A 13,727-nucleotide genomic window follows, 5' to 3' on the forward strand; every position below is an offset into this window, starting at 1 on the left:
TTCTCTCAAAAATAAAATAGTAAAAATAGTCTGAAACTTTTGATCGTATGTAGCAAAAGTGCTGCCGTTTAATTGTTGTTGCAAAAATTCAATACTTTTTAATTAATTTTACATATTGATAGATTTAAAATGAATTTCAAATTCCTTTTTCGAGTTAAATGTATAAGTAAAAATGGCTGTGGTGTATGTTGGTTGTATTTAATTTATATTATAATAAACTAAAAACACGATTTGATAAAAATGTTTTATCAATTATTAAAAAAAAGATAAAGGAAATTATAAGAATTAACAAATATTTAGTTACATAATAATAGTTGTTGTATAATAGTATAAAGTTAACTTAGATCTTTTAATTGGCCGGTTGTGGTGGCATAATACCCGCTTGCGCCAAAGCCGATATCGTCGACATATCAATACCCAATTTACGTGTGACATTAATTTGTGCCACTGCAGCATTACGCAAGGCATACAGATGACACATTTCAGCTTGACTCTTTGCCAATTTAATGGCCTTTTCAAACAATTCCACCGCTCTATCCAAGTTTGCACGTTGCACTTCGATTGTACCCAATGTTTCATAGGCCAACTCACATTTATCGTCGACTTCAATTGATTTCTGCATTAGGCCGACGGCCTTTTCAATATCACCCACCCACTGTAGAGTCATAATGCCGCGGTGTACCAAGAGTGACGCATTTTCTGGGGCCATTTTGATTGCTTTTTCATAAAAATGATCGGCCTGTTGGAATTGCTGTTGATCACTTAATACTTGAGCCATTAAACTATAGCATTCCACACAGTCGGGGAATTTCTCAACGGCATTTTTAAATTCGTTCATCACCATCATAAGACGCATTTGATCCTGTGACAATAAAGCCAAACGATATTCTGCATAACATTTCTGTACAAAGGCCATGGCGTTATGAGGAGCTAATTTTACAGCTTTCTCGAATTCCTGCAAAGCTTCGGGCAGCTGGTCAAGTAAAATGTAGATTTGAGCTCTTTGATGATAAAGGTCAGGATTTTCGGGTTCAAGTTTTTGGGCTTGAGCAAAATCGTCGAGACCTAAGTCTTTTTGTTCTAATTGTATGAAGTACGAAGCACGTCTTATTAAGGCATAACATTTATGTTTGGTATCAGCATTATCTGGAACAATGGTAATTAAAAGATAAATGTTTTTATTTATAAAATATATATATTTAAATAAATATAATGCGTTTAAGAATAATACAGATCCAAATGTCAATACTATTGAGAGAAATATTTAAATCTCAATTTAAATTTAAATAATCACTTGGAAATTTAGGAATACTTATAGAGTTCACGATTCCTGCTTAAGTGTATAGTATGCATGCTTAGCAGCAGCATTATTAACTCGAACCTAGGGGATAATTGTATTTCAAAAGGGATTATCAGGGGAACACCTATGTACTCTTCGTTGGCTTCTAATAGTATGATAAAGTTATTTGAACTTTATCATACTGAAAAATTAAGAAAACATTTTATAAGATACATTGTCTCTTTTCGCCTTACTGAAGTACTCCACAAGTGGCCTTTTACTTCATTATGTACCTGTCGCGGGTGTAGCGGCTAAGAATCTACTAAGACTTTATGAGTCTTACATACATAAATTCTGTACATTAAAGATTATCATAAGAGTGAGTTGGGTGCGGGGTAATGCAATGCGCACAGTAATGAGATTACGGATAAGCTAGCTATTTTATTAGTTTCGAACCTTTTATAGATATCAATTGTCACAATTATATGTTGATATTAAATAATCATGGAAACAAGATTCCTAAGGAATAGGTTTCATGACGAACTGGGTGATATTCCGGGACTTAATCCTCGAGATAATTAGTGGCCTTCGATATTGTTTTATACAACTTTATGGAGTATTACTCCTTAACCTAAACTTACTGCAGTCATAGTAATGCAATTTTGCAACATCTCTTTCGATATCTACGACATTTAGTTTAGACAACAGAAATTATTTTTATTTTTCTTACCGTTATTTATAACAGCATCCAAATCCTGTTTGGCTTCATTGAATGAACCAGATAACAAATGGAAGGTGCCTCTCAACAAAAGAGCTTCCGTCTTATATTGTGATTCCGATTCAGAAGATTCGATCTCCTCTGTGCATGCTGCTAAAATTTCGTCATACTTTTGCTCATCCAATGCCTGCTTGGCACGAGCAAAACCATGTAATTTTTCTTGTGTTGTTACTGACTCTGGCAGACGCATGTTTTGCAAAGGGTCAGCCACAAAGGAACGCAAATAAGTGCTGATAAAACTTCTTGAGGGCAAAAGTGGCGATTTGTCCTTCATACCCTTTTCGGCATCCTCACGACCTGTTTGTTTCAAAATACGATCTGCATACATGATTGTATTGTTGTTCTGGAACATTTCTAAAATGCAAGTCGCTGTTACATCATCTAAACATTCAGACATTTCATTGGTAGCCTCAAAAGCCTTGGCGCGTCTGAAATAAGCCTTTGCATAGCGTGGATTACATTCCAATGATTTAGTGCAATCTTCCTTTACTTTGGGCCATTTACGTAACATTTCATATGAAGCTGCCCTGTTCTGATAAAAAATGGCCAAATCTGTTTTGTTTTCTTTGGGGCACTTGTCAATGGCCTTGTCGTAGAAACTAATAGCTTCATCAAATTTACCATTGCGATAACAAATATTGCCCTCATTCTTAAACATTGTGGCCTCTTTGAGAGGAGATAATTTTTCGTTCTCCAGTTCAACAGTCTTTTTCTTTTTTTCCAATTCCTTATCTTCGCTGGTGCCATCAATCGATAGTGACTGTTTGTTGGAGTCCAATTGTTTACTTTTTGAAGATTTTTTCCTTTTATCACCGCCCTCTGCTTCTGTTGTGGTGTTCATCTTTTTGTACACATAAACACCCATACCAATAGCCAAAGGTGTTCCAACCAACAAGGCCAATTGCCATTTCGTCAATTTCACTGAACCAAATTTATATGTTGCTGACATCTTTGCTCTTAAATGTTTGTGTTTCAGTTCTAAACGAAGAAAGCAATTTATAATTAAATTTCACACAATCTTCTTAAAATTATCAATTCATTCATAACAAAAAAAATCGATTTTTTATCACTTTTTGATTCGCGTGAAAAAATCTTTTTGCCGTCTGTCTTTACTCACTAACCTTTTTATGGCTGCCTTTTGTCCAGTCTTGTAAGCGAAATATTGCTTAAATTTTAATCTCAAACAAAAATGTATAAATAATTCGTTGTGTAGTTTTTAACTATCTGCAATTTCTAATTCACCAAAATATTAAATTTATATAATTTAATGTAGAAAACTAAAAATTGTCTAAGAATTTTTTCATCCGCAACACACACAAACACACAAAATCTTAAGGGGAAAAAATGGCATGTGAATATTTTGACAGTTTGAGAGTATAGTGTTACCGTATGTAGAAAATAAAAAAACGGCAAAAATAAGTGAGATTTAAGACATTAATTTATTTATAAAAATATTAGAAATATATAACATTTTGTAATTATTATATAAATTATTATTTACGCAGTTGTGTGACAAGAGTTAAAATACACACAAGGCAAATTAAGTATGCAGTAGATATCTTGAAGAGTTCCTAAAAATATATCTCAATAAACTACATTTTTTTATACGACTCAGTAAAATTTATATTTCCACAAAATCGCTTGAACAGGGTAACACACCCTTATCTGGTAGCAAAGTTTCTACCAAACACTTCCCAACCCGTTTTACACACAACTGACATCTCAATAAAGGTTGTCAAACGTCGGTAATACAGTTGGCCAGAAATTCAGTGAATTTTCTCAGCGACAGTAATTTTTTCTGTGAGAATTTAAGTAGAATAATCGCAAGAAATCCATTAATTAAATTAAGGGAATATTAAAAACAAGTAATCAAACAGAAAATTAACAAAATAATGGCTCCAAAAGCAGGAAACGTTGCTCTTAAACCCAAAGGCCAAGCCTTCAAAGATAAATCTAAACCAGCCGATGTTCGTCTATCGAATATTCAAGCAGCCAAAGGTTAGAAATAAAAGTGTTTATTGCAAAATTATTTAAACAGAAAGACAAGCTTTAACTAATGAAACAATATTTTTGTTTAATAAATATAAAGATTTAGTAATATTTTATGGAAATTGTGTTAGTTGTCCAAGAAAAATTGAGTTTTCCTGAGCAGTTGTTGAAGTGCAATATGAAAAAAAAAAACAAAGGCGGCTTCTCTAAGAGTTTTAGCCGGCTATTGGTTAAAAATGATTGAAATAGAAGAAGAAAAATGAGTGTCACTCTCGAAAATTCTACATGTGCCTAAAAAAATGACTCATGTGATTAAAAATGAATAAAATGAATGAAAAAATTCTAAATTTTGTAGGAAATTGTTAAAAACAAACAGAATTATTGTAACAACATTAGTATATAAAAAAGTGGTTTGCCCAAACAAAAATATATTGAAAAATTATGACGTCATAATTTAGTTAAAGCAGCGTCTTCTTTGGTTTTGTAAAAACATCTGTTCAAAAAAAATCTTTTTCCCAATTCCAGCTGTTTCCGATGCCATTCGCACCAGTTTGGGACCCCGCGGCATGGATAAAATGATCCAAGCCGGAAATGGTGAAGTATCCATCACCAATGATGGTGCCACCATTTTGAAACAAATGAATGTTTTACATCCAGCTGCCAAAATGTTGGTCGAACTTAGCCGTGCCCAAGATGTTGAAGCTGGTGACGGTACTACCTCTGTTGTTGTAATTGCTGGCGCTTTGTTGGAGGCTTGTGAAAAACTTTTGCACAAAGGCATCCATCCAACCGCCATTTCCGATTCATTCCAACGTTGCTCGAACAAAGCTATTGAGATCTTGAACGAAATGTCCAAGCCGATTGAATTGAATGATCGTGAAACTTTGATTAAGAGTGCTTCCACGTCCTTGAACTCCAAGGTCGTCTCACAACAGAGCAGTTTATTGGCTCCCATTGCTGTCGATGCTGTATTGAAAGTCACTGAACCCGGCCGCGAAGGTGCCGTCGATTTGAAAAACATCAAAGTTATTCAGAGTTTAGGCGGTACTGTTGAGGATACTGAATTGATTGATGGTTTGGTATTCACCTCTCGTTCAGCTGGTACTAATGCTCCCAAGCGTATTGAAAAGGCCAAAATTGGTTTGATCCAGTTTTGTATATCTGCACCCAAAACTGATGTAAGTTGAAATTTATATTTTTTCTTTACAATACATATTAAACACGTATCAATTTGTATTTTAAGATGGACCATAGTGTCATTGTTTCGGATTATGCTGCCATGGATCGCGTTTTGAAGGAAGAACGTGCCTACATTCTTAACATTGTCAAGCAAATTAAAAAGGCTGGCTGCAACGTTCTTTTGGTACAAAAATCCATTTTGCGGTAAATTTCTTTCTCTGTTTTAAATCAAAGAAATGTAATTAATTGTTATTATTTCCTTTAGTGATGCTGTTTCCGATTTGGCTCAACATTTCTTGGACAAAATCAAGTGCTTGGTTGTCAAGGATGTCGAACGTGAGGACATTGAATTTGTTTGCAAGACTTTGAACTGTCGTCCCATCGCTTCTTTGGATCATTTTGTTGCAGAGAATCTCGTCAATGCTGATTTGGTTGAAGAGGTTGCCAGTGGCACTAATAAATTTGTTAAGATCACTGGAATTCAAAATCCTGGTCGCACGGTCTCCATCATTTGCCGTGGTTCCAACAAATTGGTTTTGGAAGAAGCTGCTCGTTCATTGCATGATGCTTTATGTGTTGTACGTTGTTTGGTTAAGAAACGTGCCCAAATTGTTGGTGGTGGTGCTCCCGAAATCGAAATGGCTTTACAATTGGCCGCTTATGCTCAAACTGTAGAAGGTGTTGATGCTTATTGTTTCCGTGCTTTTGCTGATGCTTTAGAGGTTATTCCCTCCACTCTGGCCGAAAATGCCGGCTTGAATCCCATCGCCACCGTTACAGAATTACGCAACCGTCATGCCCAGGGTGAAAAGCACGCTGGTATCAATGTACGCAAAGGTGCCATCACTGATATTTTTGCTGAAAATGTTGTCCAACCCGCATTGGTTAGCATTTCAGCCATTTCCTTGGCCACCGAAACTATACGCTCGATTTTAAAAATCGACGATATTGTCAATACTATTTCTTAAGTTTTGCCCTTAATAAGTAACTTTTTACATCTACTCCACACTACTACTACTTATTACTTTAACCAACAAAACTCAACACAAAAATAAACTCATTTATCTATCTCTAAAAATCATTCACATAATAATTTATCATAAAAATTTTCTTGTGCTTTAGCAAAAATTTGTTTTCTGCTTTATTTTTAAACATTAAAATAAAATGTATTCTTTATATGTTAACATTGTATTCTATGGCATATTTCATTGTGCTAAGCCGGGTTTTATTGTTAAAAAAATGATGTACTTGGCGCATTTAAAACTTGTGTAAAAGTAAAATTTTAAAATGTTCACTCACCCCAAAAACAAAATCTTTGAATAAAATTCACCAACTGATCTGAAAAGAAACAAAATAATTTAAATTTACAATTTTTTATTTTTATAGGCGAATATTGTTTGTTTTATCATAACCTTTGTAAGTAGTCTTAATAGTCTAAAAAAATATTGTAAGAAAAAAAGTAAGAAAACAAAATAAATTTTGTTCTGCAATATATAACTGCCCTGAATTTGATGGCAGTAAGATCGGAAAATTATCAAGCATCCTGAAACAGAAAAGAAAGTCAAAGAACTAGTTTTTGCGACGGATTTCCTCTCCAATTGAAATTTTTATAAATTACTTTTTTGGTTTCTTCATAAAAAGAAATTGAAATTTTTATAATTTACTTGTTTGGTTTCTTGAGAAAAGACAAATTACAAATTTTTAATTTTATTTAAAAACCTTGTTTTTTTTTTAATTAAAGAAATAGAAATTTCTCTTAAATATTGAATTGGATAAAAAATTAAATGCAATAAAAAACAATTTGGTTTTAAAAAATAGTTTTGTTATTTCCACAAGAGAGAAACTTTTTATGAAAATTTAATATTTTCAAAATATGTTTTATAAAACTTCACTTATAGATTTTTTTAAATTTAATTTTATTTTAAAAATTATCAGGAAAATAGTTTAAACTTTTTCTAAAAACATTACATACTCTTCCAACGAGTAAAACTACAAATTTTTGAATATATTTTTTATAATTTTTTTTCTCAAACTGTACAAAAAACCAATCTCTGTTTTCAACAATTAATATCAGAATAAATTTAATATTTTTTTCATAAAAAAATTTTTTACAAACTCAAATTTTATATTATTTTTTATTTTTTGTGTATATTCATGGTTGGAGGTGCTTTAATATTCTTCCCATTTACACATTAAGTTCATATCCCAAATCTACACAAGATTATACTTTTCAGTTATTTAAAATACATGTATTTTTTCTCTTTTATTTAAGTGTTAACAAAAGTTCTTACACTACGAGGAAAAAGACATTTTTAAAAAATCTAAATATTAAAAAAAGAAATCCAATTAAAACCTAAATAAAGACTACGCTTTTACACCATACGCCTCCGGCATACGTTCAATGGCGTATTTGTGGGCCGCTACATACATAATCGGTACACCGGGTATTTTACGTATACGATTTTTCAAATCCTTGTCATTTGTTGCCACTATATAGCATTTGTGCTGCTTAACACGGTCCACTATGCAATCATCAGCATAGGTGCCACTATGTAAACAAGGTAAACGTTCAAAGCGTGGATCAGATATAATTCTTAGGGCTAATTTATATTTATTGCCCAGTTTTTCCAATTCCGCACGTACACAATCCGATATGTAGGGTATACATTTGGCATACAGGCAATCCATCATGCCCTGTATGATGTCCAATTTGTTTTTTATACTGAAATTAATGAAATTTGTATCCAAAACAATGTGATAGGGTGGACCCAGTTGGGTGTTATATTGGAAGAAGAGCGCGGAACTTTGCTGGGGAGCCTGGTTGACTTTGATTTGGGTGGGATCAATGGAAGTTTTGCGCTTTTTACGCAATTCTTCTTTAATGCGGCTATCGGTAGGTTTCAGCAGTCGTTTCAATTGAGCATTTTTCTGTTTTTTTACCTTTTGTGTTTTCTTTTGTTTGCCCTGTTCGTGGAAAATAAGATTTTTTAGTTGTATATTTAATACAGTATGAAATTTATCTAAATATTTACCATTGTTATTTATAAATAATATCAAAAAAATTAAATTAATTTTATCAAAATATTTTTTTCTTTTATACAAAAAGTGCACGTGTGTATGGTTAAAAAATTGACAGTTGTTTGTTGATATTTTTTTTGTGGAGAAACAAAAACACAGAAAAGAGAGAGAGAGAGAGTACGACAAGCGTTGCCACATGTAAAACGAGTTTGCCATATTTTCAGAATTAAAAAATCGGTAGAATTTTACGAAAAACAAATAAAAAAAAATGGCATTATTGAATTTGATATCCCTAAAGCTATGTTTTTTCTTTTTCATCCTAAAAGAATGTCGCTGTTTGTTACTTTTTTATTTATTATATGTTAAAATATAATGCCTTTACTAAGGAATCTATACTTCTTTTTTCCTGTTGGTATATGTTTATTTGGTACTTTGTTTTTGGTGGTTTTGTTTAACGCAAAATTTTTTAAATGTTTCTCGAAATAAATTGAGCTTTTAAAAGCTTTGTACATATGTATGTATTCCCAATAAGCAAAAACCTTTGAAATGATGTAAATATGTATTTGAAAACCTATTCAAATTTCATACATAGCCTTTGAGAACAAATTTGAAAAATTTTGTTTTCAAATGGAAAATTATGGCCTTCTCAAACAAAAAGGCAGTTAGAAATCAAACGTATTTTTCAAATGTATTTCAAATTTAAAAAAAGGCTAGAGGTAAGCTTGAAACTAAAAAAAATTTCAAACGTATTTCAAGTATTCTTTATTATTACTTTCATACATATTTCAAACCCTTATTATAATGCTAACTATTGCAAAATTCATATATTTTTTTACATCACCTGAAAATAAAACATTCATACATTTATTTTAGCATATTTTTCTTTTATATATCCGATTATTTCTCCTATATTTAACGTTTTTTCGCTCTCTTGCTGTAGAAAAAATGTTCTGTTTTTATTTTTCTAAAATAATTTATTTTTTGAATGAAACTTTTCTAAGTTCAATTCAAACAAAACTTTGAAAATTTTATAAATATCATACATTATATTTTTTAAACGTTTTTGGAAATTATCATGTTTATTTCAAAGGCTAAACTTTAAAATTTGAAAACAATTTGGAAAAAACATTATTTAGTTAAGAAAATTTTCAAAAATATTCACAGGTTTGAATCGATGTTTATTGGGAATAAAATAAGTACTCACCTTATTTATCGCTTCTTTTTTTAAATATGTTTTAATTTGCTTTTTTACATTAATTTCCACAACATTTCTCATAATTTTTTTTCTTATTTGTAAATTTTCTTTTATATTTATTTTATTTTTTCTCAGCTTTTATATACACATACATACATATGTATTGTATGCTCATTTATTTACTTTAACAACTGTTTTACTTTATCATTATTTAAGCTTTTTTCCTTCAAAAGATCAACATTTCATTTCCTTTACAACATTTGAAAGCTTATTGCTTATTAATTTTTTCTTTCCTCATTTCCTTTACCACACTTATAAAAGCTTTTTTCTCTTTTTCGCTTCACACAAACCTTTATTCACTTCCCACACTATACCAACAGTTGCACTTAACACACACATCCTCACTTACAAATTTATTAACAACGCACCTAATTACACATTATTATTTAATAATATTTTTACACAGAAATATTAACAAACATAAACATTTCATATTTATGCAAAAATATAAAAGATGTATTAACTTTTTACTTAATTAAACGGCCACTAATCTCCAGACAACCGAACACTTGCGAAAATTCTAGAAAACTAAGAGAGACAAAAGCAAGTAATGATTCTGTTGCTATTGTTGTTGTTGCTGGTGTTGCCAACATTTGATTTGTACTAAATTATATGCATATAACAATGTGTTTGTTGTAATTTTATTGGGATAGTGAGGGAGACTATTGAAGAGTGCGTAAATAGATTAGGAGCACAATTTTATGTAGAATAGTTATTAGTGATGGTCAAACTAGAATCGACTTTTTGTCGGAAAAAGTGGAAGTTTACTTAACTTGAAAGAAAAAAAAAAAAGAAAAGTAAAAAAGTCTAAAATTTTACTTTTTCACCAGTTTTAATGAAGTTAACTTTTTAAGGCATGAGGTCAGCTACAAGGATGGATACCATGTTACCATCATGTAAAAACCGCTGAATTCGAGTTGAATTCGACATTATTATAGGAGATAACGTTTTAGTGAACTTTTTTAAAATTAGCTTAACAAACAATACTATATACAAAAACAAGTATGAATTTATAGTCGGACATTGCCGACCATATGATAGCCTAAACAAGTCAGTATGTTAAAACTGTGGATTTTTTTTTATATGAAGCATTTAATTTGTTTTATTGTGAAATTTTTTACTTTTTGTTGACAAAAAATAGATTTTCTACAAGAGGGCTCATAGGGGAGAAGGGGTAAATATGGTCCTACCCTTATAAATTTTAGTAGATGAATTTACGTCTACTTCAAAGTCATTTAAGTAGATTTTGATCGTTTTATTAGTAATTATAAGTTAATTTTGACCTTCAAGTCATTTTCTGAAGGGGAGTTTGTATGGGGACTAGGGTCAAATGAGGCCCGATCACTATAAAAATTAGTATTGTCATTTATCGTTCTATAAAACAAATTTCTGATGATTTTTGTTGACATTATAAAACATTTAACATAATTGTGAGCCTAAAGGCTCGATTCGGGGGGTACGGTTGTATGGGGTCTAGGAGAAATAATGGACCGATTTCAACCATTTTCAATAGCGTTCGTCCTTGAACCAAAAAAAGGGTATGTGCCAAATTTCATCAAAGGTTTACATGGACACACAGACAGACGGACGGATGGACGGACAGACGGACATAGCTAAATCGACTCAGAAAGTGATTCTGAGCCGATTGGTATACTTTAAGGTGGGTCTAGGACAAATATTTTTGGGTGTTACAAACTTCAGCACAAACGCATAATACCCTCCCAGCTATAGTGGGGAGGGTATCATATTTTAAATCATTAAAAATAATTTGTTAAGCTTGTTTCTATTATCTAGCCAACACGGTACATATTAATCCTTTACTTTTTTATATTCACTAATTTGATGATAATAAGAATTTTATGGAAATAATAAAATTTCCTGACCTGTATTTGTGTTTTATATGTTAATGAAGTAAAAATGTTCTTACAACACGATTATTTATTAAAATAAATTATTTAGTTTTATCACTTTTAATTAATTAACATTTTATTCCTTTATTAAAGTTTTTAAATTTCAGTAATAAATCTCCTTAACATCTTGCTCTCAATGTACATATTTACGCGCTGTTATTATTATCCCCCTCTCTGCAACAAATAAAATAACAACAAACACATTACATATTTGCATACAATTTAGTACACATCAATTTTTGACAGCAGCAGCAGCGACAACAACAATAGCATTAGAATTATTACTTGCATTTTTTCTTTCAGTTTTCTAGAAATTTTGCAAGTGTTCGGTTGTTTGGTGATTAGTGTCGTTTTATTAATTAATAAATCCGGTTAAAAGTTAAAAAATTGTTAATATTTTTGCATAAATAAAAACTTTAAATGTTTCTTAATCGTTGTGTGTAAAAATATTGTTAAAAAGTAAATTGCGAATTAGTAAAAATAGTGTAGGCAAAAATGTTTGGAAAAATATAAAATGCTGAGCCGGTCGGTGTGTTGCTTTAGTTTGGTTGTTCGATGTTAATAAGTGTGAGTTGGTGTGCGGGTAGGGGAATGTGTTAAGTTCGTTGGTTGGAAAGTGGAGAAAATGTATGTTGGTGAGAAAAGAAAAGCTTTTATAAGTTTTGTAAAGAAAAATGAAGAAAAAGAAATTTTAAATAAGTATAAGCTTTCAGTTTTAGTAAGTAAAATGAGAAGGAAATCAAGTGTTGATCTTTGTAAGAAAAAAAGCTAAGAAAATAAAATAAGTTGTGAAGTAAATAAAAAAAGCTTTAAAAGAGAAAAATAAAAATAAATATAAAGCTACATAATTAAAAGTAGGTGAAAAATAAAAAAATAAAATTGTGGGCGGAATGAAAAAGTGTTAAGTAAGGTGAGTGATTTTTTTTTAATTTAATTATATGTACATAATTTAAAACATATAAAAAGGGTTAAGGGTTTTTAAAGATTAATTTAAAAATATTCAAAATTTACATAAATTTACAGTTGGATCAATAGCAATATATTTTTATAAAAATTCTGAAAGTTTTTATAAAGTTTTAATAAACTTAGTGTTAAAAAGCGCAACTTTCAATGACCGATAACATAAAAGTTTGACCTACCAACGCCGAACGGTTTGGGGGCTTTAATACTCTAACCTAGTAATTTATGTTATCATGGGAATTTTATCACCCCCCAGACCATGACCCTCAATTTTTTGCATATTGTTATTTATATGTCAATAAATTATTAATATTTTATTTTTATGAAAAAAGTACTAAATATATGTATGTAGGTACAATTGTTTATAAATGTAATAATATAGTAAAATGGGTGGACTACATAGCTATAGAGAGAGGGAGTGAGATATGTTAAATTAAATACTAAAATTCTTATGTGTATGAAACTACAACAATGAATGTATACATTTTTAAAAGCAATTTAAAATTATATGTGAATATTTTACACAAAAATAGGTGGATTATCAATTGACGGCGCTCTATGTAATTTTAAAATTATAAGTTTTAGGGGATTTTTACAAAGCTTGATAGACCGAAGTTTTTGAGTTATTTAAACTTATTTATCAATATAAAGAAGTTTAGAGTTAAGTGTATTTTTAACTGGAAATTAAAAAAATTATTATGAAAAACTTCTAATTTGACACTAAACAACACTTTATTACTCAGATTTCAAACAGACACTCTTTTACAGTTTTTTTTAACGAATGGACACTTGGAAAAAACACAAGCACTTGACCCTTTTCACTTGTTTTTTTTTATTTTTTTAGAGCGTGTTTGCAAAAAGGGTTGCTTAATAAATGACTAGAAAGGAGTGGAAAAGAAGTAAATATATTTGTCAACCCATATGTTGGCTACTTAATGATGTTTAGGCTAAATGTCTTTAAAAAAGTGACCAAAAAGTAAGGGAATATGGGAGGATTGGGAGTTTATATACATTTAATTTCATCATTGGTGTTATTTTTGTAATGATTGTTTCTTCCTTATTATCTGAAGTCTTTTTTTTTTGCACATTTTAATGCGTGTGTTAAAAGGGTTTGTTTGTGTATCTTATCTAGTCACAGTTTTTTAGAATGTTGTTGTTATAGAACATATTTAAGATTTTTTTTAGTTTTTGTTTAAATAAAGTTCATTCAGAGAAATTTTTTTAGTGTAAATTTGACATAATATGATGTGAGTGTAAAAGGATTAGAAAGTATTCTACTACAAACAATGTTGTTTGATCCTATTTGTCCTTTATAAGTTTCTTTTTTATTCAAGGGGTTAATGTGATAAATGGTGTTAA

General features: G+C 30.6%; 3 protein-coding genes across 3 annotated transcripts; 1 reads left to right on the forward strand and 2 right to left on the reverse strand.

Moving 5' to 3' along the window:
* Window positions 1-37: 37 nt before the first annotated feature.
* Window positions 38-3,399, reverse strand: LOC111690334 (mitochondrial import receptor subunit TOM70). The gene is made up of 3 exons (XM_023452804.2): window positions 3,179-3,399; window positions 2,010-3,035; window positions 38-1,146 (listed from the first exon to the last, which is right to left on the reverse strand). The coding sequence occupies exons 2-3, from the start codon at window positions 3,004-3,006 to the stop codon at window positions 350-352; spliced, it is 1,794 nt and encodes a 597-aa protein (XP_023308572.2). The 5' UTR covers window positions 3,007-3,035; window positions 3,179-3,399; the 3' UTR covers window positions 38-349.
* Window positions 3,400-3,790: 391 nt separating this feature from the next.
* On the forward strand, window positions 3,791-6,588 carry LOC111690325 (T-complex protein 1 subunit delta). Its single transcript, XM_023452794.2, has 4 exons — window positions 3,791-4,055; window positions 4,572-5,224; window positions 5,290-5,429; window positions 5,491-6,588. The coding sequence occupies exons 1-4, from the start codon at window positions 3,950-3,952 to the stop codon at window positions 6,191-6,193; spliced, it is 1,602 nt and encodes a 533-aa protein (XP_023308562.2). The 5' UTR covers window positions 3,791-3,949; the 3' UTR covers window positions 6,194-6,588.
* Window positions 6,589-7,449: 861 nt separating this feature from the next.
* Window positions 7,450-8,350, reverse strand: LOC111690351 (rRNA-processing protein FCF1 homolog). The gene is made up of 2 exons (XM_023452820.2): window positions 8,258-8,350; window positions 7,450-8,189 (listed from the first exon to the last, which is right to left on the reverse strand). Exons 1-2 carry the CDS (start codon window positions 8,258-8,260, stop codon window positions 7,590-7,592), a joined length of 603 nt encoding a protein of 200 aa, XP_023308588.1. The 5' UTR covers window positions 8,261-8,350; the 3' UTR covers window positions 7,450-7,589.
* Window positions 8,351-13,727: the final 5,377 nt, after the last annotated feature.

The sequence above is a fragment of the Lucilia cuprina genome, chromosome 2 (genome assembly GCF_022045245.1).
Source record: "Lucilia cuprina isolate Lc7/37 chromosome 2, ASM2204524v1, whole genome shotgun sequence".
NCBI lineage: Eukaryota > Metazoa > Arthropoda > Insecta > Diptera > Calliphoridae > Lucilia > Lucilia cuprina.